Source organism: Mus caroli, chromosome 8 (genome assembly GCF_900094665.2).
Source record: "Mus caroli chromosome 8, CAROLI_EIJ_v1.1, whole genome shotgun sequence".
Lineage (NCBI taxonomy): Eukaryota > Metazoa > Chordata > Mammalia > Rodentia > Muridae > Mus > Mus caroli.
In genome coordinates, this window is record NC_034577.1 from 102,118,596 (window position 1) to 102,128,454 (window position 9,859).

Here is a 9,859-nt window from a genome sequence, read left to right on the forward strand (position 1 = left end):
TACAGAGTGAGTTCCAGGACAGCCAGGGCTACACAGAGAAACCCTGTCTCGAAAAACATAAATAAATAAATAAATAATCCCTCAATGCACAAAGCCAAAAATACTATTTCTCTTTAAACTATATACAATGGAGTGGACAAGATGACTCAGCGGGTAAGAGCACTGACTGATCTTCCGTTCTGAGTTCAAATCCCAGCAACCACATGGTGGCTCACAATCACCTGTAATGAGATCTGACACTCTCCCTCTGGTGCTTCTAAAGACAGCTACAGCGTACTTATGTATAATAAAAAATAAATCTTTGGGCCGGAATCAGCGGGGCCAACCAGAGTGAGAAGAGATCCTAAATACAATTCCCAACAACCACATGAAGGCTCACAACCATCTGTACAGCCACAGGATACTTATATACATAAAATAAATCTATAAATCTTTTTAAACCCTATATATAATAAAGGCTTTGAGCCAAACGGAGAATTAATTCTTTATTGTATTTGATATATATATATATATTTTTTTTTCCAGCAAGATCACTATGCAGCCCAGGTTAGCCTCGTACTTGAGTCAGCCCTCCTGTCTTAAGTCTCCAAGAGATAGGATGAGAGGTGCCACACCACAGTAACAGGCTCAAACCTTTATTTTTTCAAAGTTAAAAAAAAAAAAGAACCAGGTCCTAATTCTTGGAAAATTCAAGACATATATAATTCCATATTTAACTCTAATCTTGCTACTATGTATCTGGTTCAGAAAACCAGTTAAGCCAACCAAAAGATTTACTGACAGGCCCCATCAGTCATTCACTACCAATAACCAAGCTAGAGGTAACCAAGTTGGAGTAGTCATACAAATAAATATGAGTAAGACAACCTCCCTGAGCCCAGGAAACTCAAAGCCCAAGCTACAGATTACCATCCGAGTTTGTGAGTGCAATCGAATATCAGCCCTGATTCCAGGAAGACAAGCAGGTGGCTGAGCACTATGGACAACCAAGCATCCAACTTGAGTTTACACAAGGTGGTAGGAAGGGCTTGGGCAATTAAAGCCAGCTCTGGTTTCAGGGCCCATGCCGCCAGGGTCCTCCACCCAGTTCCAAGCAACCTAAGATCTGTCCTTCCAAGGGGCAGATATCCTGACTGGCACTGGCCTCCAGCGGTTGGTGACAACTCACTGACTCCGCTGCGGCTTCCTGTTCGTCTACTGCTAGGGCCCAAGAATCCGTGGCCATGGTCCGCGGTGCCGGGGCAGCGCTGGCAGGCTTGCCCGCTTGGGCGGTGCGACCGTGGACTCAGGTGGGTGGCAGAGAGGTCCAGCACCGCCCCGGGGGAAATCATTCACTAAAGCTCAGACCGGAAACGGCGCGCCGCGGTGTCGTCAGAGTCCGCGTCAGCCCCGCGCCCCTAAGGTCCGGGGATTCAGCGCCACCCTGGTCCTCTTCGGGTTCCCACCCATCACCCTTCGCTGCAGATCGCCCTACAACCCAACTGAGGTAGCCAGCATTAAATGCTCTTGGACCGAAGGCGGAAAGTCACATTTACAATCAGCATGGTGGCATAGATGGCCCTGGTATAACTATTACAGCCAGAATACATAAGCAAGTGTTTTACCTTTTCAGGATATTTAAAATGCCTCAGTGTAAACGTGCCTTACCAGACTCTTAGCTAAGGTCAAAATAGTATCTGTTCTTTTCAATTTAATAAGATGTCTAAGCATTGGCAATCAGTCCCGTGAAACAAACAGGTGCTCAATGATACGCCCCAAATTGAGTTTTGAAACACCAAAGGAAGGTGCCAAGGAAAATTCTTGGTAGAGTTATCAGAGACCAGAAAGAGCAAGCGGTTTGTTCAATCAATTCAGTTCCTGAAGGAAATGGTAAGAGCAGTTTAATAACAAAATATATGACCTCTGGAGTTATCTATGCTTTCTTCAGATAGCCATCTCTCCTCTCCTATGTAAAGGTAGTGTCATTGGCATTTTATTTAATTACTTTTGGATGAATACTTTAAGAATTTAGTCATTTAATTTTATGTGTATGAGTGCCTTGCTTGCATGTCTAAGTGCCCCACATGTGTGCCTGGTACCTAGTCAGAAGAGTTGCATACCCTGGGAGTGGGGTTACAGATGGTTACAATGTGGCTGCTTGGAATAGAACCCAGGTACTATGCAAGAGCAACAAATGCTCTTAATCTCTGCTCCATCTCTCCAGCCTTCATTTTGGGAATTTTAAAAAGAAGGAAATAGCTCTAGTTTTAGAATAGTAAAATAAAGGCAGAAGGAACTACCTGCTTCCCCCTAACCAGGATTAAATACGTCTTTATCCTGTGTACTCCATAGAAAGAAACTGAGCATCTTCCTGGAACTATGAAAACATTTTACTAATACCCCATGATAATAAATTAACCTCAAGAAATGGTGGATAGGTAAGGGTGGGGTGGAGTCAGGAGCCAGCCAGGAGGCCATGATCATATTTCAAGTTAGAAGAAACCCCAAGGAAAAGCAACTAACAAACAATTAGGTTATTTTGTATTTTTCAGGACTACAGAAGATTATAAATAAAATTTCAAACAGATTTTATTGAAGTGAAACATTAAGTTACACAAGATGCAATAGAGTAGAATAGGTTCTACTTGTTCCACAAAAACAAAACAAACTCACATAGGTGTGTATACAGTATTAAAGTTATCAGAAACTCAACTAACAGGGACTATTTATGAGGGGTTTATCTAACTCACAGTGATCTGCCTGCCTCGGCCGACAAAATGCTGGGATTGCAAGCATGAACCATCACCACCATCTGCAATTTCATTTTATCCTCGGAAGTTAATTTCCATGTGCTCTTTTGACTCAGAATCTCGAAAATAAATAGATAGGTAGATAGATAGATAGATAGATAGATAGATAGATAGATAGCTTGGTGGTGAAACCTGTAACCCCAGTGATAGGCTGAAAGCAGGAGAATAAGAGCTGGTGAACGACAGGACCTTTGTCCTGGATCTGTAGACCAGGCTGGCCTCCAACTCACAGAGATCCACTTGCCTCTGCCTCCTAAGTGCTTAGGGATTAAAAGTGTACACCAAAGTATCAGAATCCCCTCCCCCGATTAATTTAAATATGAATACAAGAAGCCTGTGATTGGACAGGGCAAAGGGAGGTGGAGTTAAGAGTTTCAGAGACCAAGACAGGGACAGGAGGAGAGGAAGAAGATAGAGGAAGAGAGACTAGATTCCATGTGGCTTTAAATAGCCACAGGTAACTATGAATATCTTATAAAAGATGGATAATTACAGGACAGTTTGTCTTATCTAGGTGGGCAATTTATATCAATATCAATTGGTTCTGAGTAAACTGCATGGACGTTTTTGTGGGGTGAGAATTTACTGATATAAATCTGACATAAATTACAAGCCTCTAGAGTTTTGGTTTTACTGGGTTGCTGGGATTTGGAATCGCTGACCACAGTGGGGTGTATGGCTGGGAATGGGATGCAACAGGGTCCCCAGGGCTTTAGAGTAGCTGAGGATAGCATGGGCCGGTGACTTCATTTATTATTCCCTGCAACATACCTTCGCTACCAGGTTAAAAAGGAAACCAAAACCAAAACAAAACACACCTCAGTGTGGTAAAGTGAGCCATTATAAATAAGCCCAGCACCCAGGAAGCAGAAGGAGGTGGATCGGATCGCTATGAGTCTGAGGCCAGCCGGGTTGACATAGTTCCATACCACACAAGACTATAATAAACAGTGAGACCCTGTCTCAACGGCCTCCCCCCAGAAAAAAAACAACAAATCTTACTTCAGATAAACAACAAAGGAAATAACATTTAACAAATACCTCAGTGTCTAGGGGATGGAAAGGGGGTTAAAGAGTGTGTGACCACATTGCTAAGACCCTTTATGAAATTGCCAAAAAGTAATTTAAAAGTCAGTCAGGGGCTGGAGAGATGGCTCAGCGGTTAAGAGCACTGACTGCTCTTCCAAAGGTCCCGAGTTCAAATCCCAGCAACCACATGGTGGCTCAGAACCATCTGAACGAGATCTGACACCCTCTTCTGGAGTGTCTGAAGACAGCTACAGCGTACTTACATATAATAAATAAATAAATCTTTAAAAAAAAAAGTCAGTCAGTCCACCCCCATACACATTCACACACACACACCGCTAGGCTTCTACCACGAGAATCAAGAAATAAAACGTGGAACTGAAAGTGGCACTCTTGCCTAGCAGACTATTCCAGACCCTGAATGTCTAGTAACTCAAACATAAACAGGGAATTTCAGTTGAAGCCCTCTCCAAGGCAAGGCAGGCGGTTTTCCCTGTAATATTTGCATTTGGAAGGTGAAAGCAGAAAGATCCAGTTCAAGATTATTGTTGGCTATATTCTGAGTTGAAGGCTAGCCAAGGGCTAGTGAGATTGTTCAGAGCACCAACAAAGAATACCAGAAGCAGCCTCTGTAACCATCACAGGAGGAACAGCTATCCCGAATGAAGTTTAGTGTGTTATTTCTATTTCAAAAAAAAAAAAAAAAAGCCGGGCGTGGTGGCGCACACCTTTAATCCCAGCACTCAGGAGGCAGAGGCAGGTGGATTTCTGAGTTCGAGGCCAGCCTGGTTTACAGAGTGAGTTCCAGGACAGCCAGGACTACACAGAGAAACCCTGTCTTGAAAAAAACCAAAAAAACAAAAAAAGCAAAACAAAACAAAACAAAAAAATCTAAGCTGGGCACAGTGGCGCACGCCTTTAATTAATCCCAGCACTTGGGAGAGAGGCAGGTGGATCTCGAGTTCGAGGCCAGCCTAGTTTGCTGAGCAAGTTCCAGGCCAGGCAGCGCTGTTACTGAGAACCCTGTTTCAAAAACAAACAAACAAACAAGCAAACAAAAAAATCTGGACTCTCAAGAGTCAACCCCCCAACATAGCTGAGGACGTCAAAGGAGAAAGAACGTGGTGTCCAAAGTGGTGTGTGAGGAAAGACCAATTAGGCACTTTAGTTCAGTCTCCTGTATTTATTTCCCGTGTTGCCGAGGCCAGCCTGTTTGCTAACTCATGGTAGGCAGTCATTTGGGTTCTGGGACGTCTCAAAGGCCTGGGGCTCGGTGCCTGCTGATGGTTAATCAAGTCTCCTTAGCTTTTACTCGTTCATTTATTCCCCTGCCTTCTTTCTAGCAGCGAGAAAATCGTCTAAAGGTACGGAAGGAAAGCTACCCGCACAGATACTCACACCAGTCAGGGGCAGGGAAAGTGGATTCCACGCTTGGGCTTGTGCTTGGGCTCGGGCTCGGGCTCGACCTCGACCCGGCCAGCAGCTCCGGCCATCGCTGCGCAACATGGCGGTTAGGCGTCCCCAACGGCCACTCACAATCCAAACCAAGCCGAAGCTCCATTGGCTGAGTCTTTGAAATTGGCTCCTCCCAGCCAATCATAAGAGGGGCACTGAATGGCTCTTGCTTACGCATGCGCACTGAGCATGTTCTCACCAAAGACCCATAGATGCCTTCGCCCGGTCACTTGAAGTTTCAAGTTTGTTATTTGTTGTTGAATTGACCTATGAATAGAAATTCCTTCACAGCAGTAGTGTCTATATTTTAAGAAATGCTGATCCTGCCAGGCGGTGGTGGCACAAGCCTTTAATCCCAGCACTTGGGAGGCAGAGGCAGGCGGATTTCTGAATTTGAGGCCAGCCTGGTCAACAAAGTGAGTTCCAAGACAGCCAGAGCTATACAGAAAAACCCTGTCTCGAAAAACAGACAGAAAGACAGACAGACAGACAGAAAAAGAAAAGAAAGGAAAGGAAAGGAAAGAATAGTTGATCCTGTTGCACAGGCCTTTAACCTAGCACTTGGGAGGCAGAGGCAGGCGGATTTCTGAATTTGAGGCCAGCCTGGTCAACAAAGTGAGTTCCAAGACAGCCAGAGCTATACAGAAAAACCCTGTCTCGAAAAACAGACAGAAAGACAGACAGACAGACAGAAAAAGAAAAGAAAGGAAAGGAAAGGAAAGAATAGTTGATCCTGTTGCACAGGCCTTTAACCTAGCACTTGGGAGGCAGAGGCAGGCAGATCTCTGAGTTCAAGGCCATCCTGGTTTATTTGTTGAGTTATTTGATAGCCAGGGGCTATGTAAAAACAGTGGAAAAAATAAAAATAAAAAGACAAGGTCTTGCTATATAGCTATGAACAAAAACTGGAAAGAGACTATGTCTGTGGATACTAATTGACTGATTAGATCTGAGGTCAGTACTGTGAAGACAGGAATATCTCAAGCTCACAGGCTAATTGAATTTGTCTTGGACTAGTTCTGGCCTTCTGAAAACAACCATTCTTTGTCCATTTCTGTGTTTGAACTAATAAAGTCTTGTACTAACAGATAGAGACCATTTGGAATCTATTAACTTACCAGACCACTGGCTTCCACCAACCAAAAAGCTAAAGATGCCATCAGATAACATCTTGGGTCTATAGAAAAGCCTTCCATCTTGCTATAGTCGCCTTTCAGATATAACCTTCACTGTATTTTAAATTTACCTTGATTTATGACTCTCTTTGTTCTGTAAAACTGTACATCATGAAACAGTTTTCGTGTAATTTGGGGTTTCCTCATCTGTGAAAAAGTGGTACTAGCAGACCTGATAATACAGTTTAAAAATTAAATGGTGTGTGAACTTTTTAGTGTGATGCCTTGCCTATAGATTTTAGGTTTTGTGTGTGTTATTTTGAGACTGTGCCCAAGGCCCAAGGGTAGCCTTAAAAACTCTGATCCTCTTGTCTCTCAAGTGCTGGGATTATGGATGTGCGTCACGTCACCGTTATAGGCTTTTCCTAAGAATGTTGACTTTTTTTTCTAAAGCAAACAGAGGGACAGATGTCCTTTAACTTGGGTTAAGTCATTTCTTCCTCTTCAAAATGAAGACCCGAATTTCTTCTAATTGGGACCTGAAGGACAAATATAAAGCTATGCCTAATGTCACAGGACTGTACTCCCTCCTACTCCGGAGGCTAAGACAGGAGTGAAAAATTCAAGGCCAACCTGGACAATTTATCCAGACCCTGTCTCAAAGAGAGAACTGGACGTATCAGTCAGTGCCAAAGCGCTTCGGAGTGGTTGAAGCACTTATTTCAGTCCAGGGTACCCTTAAAGAAGGCATACAGATCTATACGCGGTAACAATAAGAACATTTGATTGGTGCACACCTGTAAAACTGGCAAATCCCCTGATTTCAAAGCCACCTTGCTCCGTTTCAAAAGGCCGAAAAACGAACCTTTGAGGTACGCGTATCACTTTGCAGTTAAACAGGAGTTCTATGCCAAAATCTGTGATCGCCACCAAATTCATGTTTTCATCCCTCTTGTTAACTGGCAACTATTAGGGCTTTGCCAATAGAACCCAAAATGTCGGCCTCCTGAAGCCAATAGTCAACCCCGTCACGTGACACTCCATGTCCTAGCTTTCTTGAGCATTGCATCAGCCGAGCCCAGGAGCCTTCCCAGAAACCGGCTTATTAGCTCATTCGCGCTCCGAATGATTGGCATGCCAGTGGACCAATCATATCAGAGGATGACAAGGCGTAGCGGGTCACTTTTCATCAGAGCGCTCTGATTGGATGGTGAGGTACGGCTCTGGCACCGGTTGTGGCGGGTGGGTATAGCTGTGTGTGCTCATCTGAGGGAGCAGGTAACTGCGGGCGAGTGGCGGTGGGCTCCGGGCAAGGAAAGACCTGGGGACCCGGACCCTGGGGAAAAAAAGCAAGTGAGCCCCGAGAGCTCTACGAGAAGAGCCGGCGCTTGGAGGGGGAGGGGCAGCTGCAGCGGGCTGCCGGGCGGTCCCGCCCCTGGCCTGGGTCAGGACCGGGGCTCCGCAGGAGCACGATATCGAGAGTAGCTTTTGCTATTTCCTCGGAGCACTAAGAGTGGTGTGGTTTCGGGTGGACTTGCGGAGGACCAAGACCTTGGGAAGATCGCGGTTGCTCTTCAGTCGCCACCCAGAGGTAAGGGTTTGTCTCCTCTAATTTTTTTTTTTTTTAGGTTTTTCGAGACAGGGTTTCTCTGTATAGCCCTGGCTGTCCTGGCATTCACTTTGTAGACCAGGCTGGCCTCGAACTCAGAAATCCGCCTGCCTCTGCCTCCGGAGTGCTGGGATCAAAGGCGTGCGCCACCACGCCCGGCGTCTCCTCTAATTTTAATCTCTTAGGAGGTTAGGGAACCAGGCCTGAAGAGCAGGGTGACCAAGATGGATGGAGTCTCTCTAAGAGGCATCTTCATTCATTCTTTATTAGGTTCTCATACTTTACCCCAGACTGGCCTGAACTCAACTCTGTAGCTCGGGCTGGCCTTGAACTCGGTGGCAGTTCTCCTGCCTCAAGCATTTCGAGTGCTGGAATTACAGGCGTGAGCCAGCATTCCAGACTCGCTTCTTTATGTTGCTGTTTTGAGACGGGGTTTCACTATGTAGACCAGGCTGGTCTCGACTCACAGAGATCTTCAAGAGTGGTGGGACCAAAGGCGCGTGCTACGACCCTCGGCCCGATTCGATTCTTAATAACAGAATAGTTGATACCTTCAGGTTCACCCGAACAAATATATTCAGCAATTTTTTCAAACAGTCTAAGTTTCCTGGTGTGCTTTGGAGTATGTTAGTGCAGAGCATGCTATTTACAGATTAGTATAATTAATCATGAGCATGTATGATGAGCACTTTACTAGATACTGAAAACACACTGTAACGGTGAACTGAAGCCAGCCAGGATTCCTACTGAGATGTAACATATACTGTGATTGGGAGGTGAGTTTTAAATAGTCACATCAAATAAGTCATTTGAGGCTAGGAGACAGTATAAAGAGGAGAGACCTGGTGAAGAAAGGAAAGGTTTGCTTAGGTATGTTTCTTAGTGATTGATCAAAACGACCTCATTAGGAAGAAGGGAAAGGAGAGGTCAGGCAGAATGGCTAGCTTGTAAATGGAAATATGTTACAAGGCCCTGTGGCTGAAGTCACCTTGTAATTCAAGGCCCTGGGTCTGGCCCCAAGCTTGCAAATACAAACAAATAAATAAAAGTTCTGAAGGCCTTTTAAGCCCCTGCTGGGATGTACTGTTTTCGGACCTGCCTCTGCTACAGATGTGTTATGTACATTGAGTTTTAATGTTGGAAACTTTATTTATTTATTGGGGGCCGGGTCTCTGATCTGGAACCCTCCGTTTTCCTTCCTCAGCCTCCGAGCTCTGGGATGGTCTGGGTGGGGACACAGCTTTCCACAGCCTTCGGTCTCCATAGGGTTGTGGGCATGCTAGATCCCAGTAGACAACTCTGGTGCTGTCTGTATGGAGTGGCCTCCCTATGGAGGGCACTGGTTCTCCACTGGCTCTTAGCACACAGTCCTCGTTCATTACTTAGGCAAAGGTGGGAGGTTCAAGTGTGCTCTAGAGAGTAATGTTCCCTCAGCTTGTCTGTGGAGAGAAGCAGTGTGTTCTCTTCAGCAAGGGTGACTAAAGTCGATCTGTAGCCGTTGTTAAGGAGGGCTGAAAAGAGAAGGTGGTGTGACAAGATTTCTGAAAACCTTGACTCCTTATGGTGACTAGCAAGACCCTGTGGGAATGCAATCCCCCCCGACACACACACACACACACTCAGCCTGTGTCACCATCTTTTTGCCCCTTTGGGGCTTCTGTCAGTGATAGACTAAGTTGTAAGTAGATCATTTGGAGTTGTGGTTGGCTGAGTCAGGATGTCATGTGCTTTGTGGGTGTGTTTTAAAACTCTGTGCTGGGCTGGCGAGATGGCTCAGTGGGTAAGAGCACCCGACTGCTCTTCAGAAGGTCCAGAGTTCAAATCCCAGCAACCACATGGTGGCTCACAACCATCCGTACTGA

At 45.3% G+C, this 9,859-nt stretch overlaps 2 protein-coding genes across 3 annotated transcripts in view; one reads left to right on the plus strand and one right to left on the minus strand.

Moving 5' to 3' along the window:
* The window catches only part of LOC110299827 (ATP-dependent RNA helicase DDX19B), a 26,224-nt gene extending 20,878 nt beyond the window's left edge, over window positions 1-5,346 (minus strand). The window contains exon 1 of one of the 2 annotated variants that reach the window (XM_021169713.2): window positions 1,169-1,346. In XM_021169713.2, the coding sequence (XP_021025372.1) occupies window positions 1,169-1,225 (57 nt within the window). In that variant the 5' untranslated portion in view covers window positions 1,226-1,346. Of the gene's footprint in view, window positions 1-1,168; window positions 1,347-5,216 lie in introns of those variants that run through there. The other variant, XM_021169712.1, reaches the window with a different exon arrangement.
* Window positions 5,347-7,630: 2,284 nt separating this feature from the next.
* Aars (alanyl-tRNA synthetase) overlaps window positions 7,631-9,859 on the plus strand; it is a 23,333-nt gene continuing 21,104 nt past the window's right edge. Inside the window, exon 1 of the mRNA XM_029480692.1 lies at window positions 7,631-7,979. The gene's annotated coding sequence lies outside the window, so the exon portion shown is untranslated. The remainder of the gene's footprint in view (window positions 7,980-9,859) is intronic.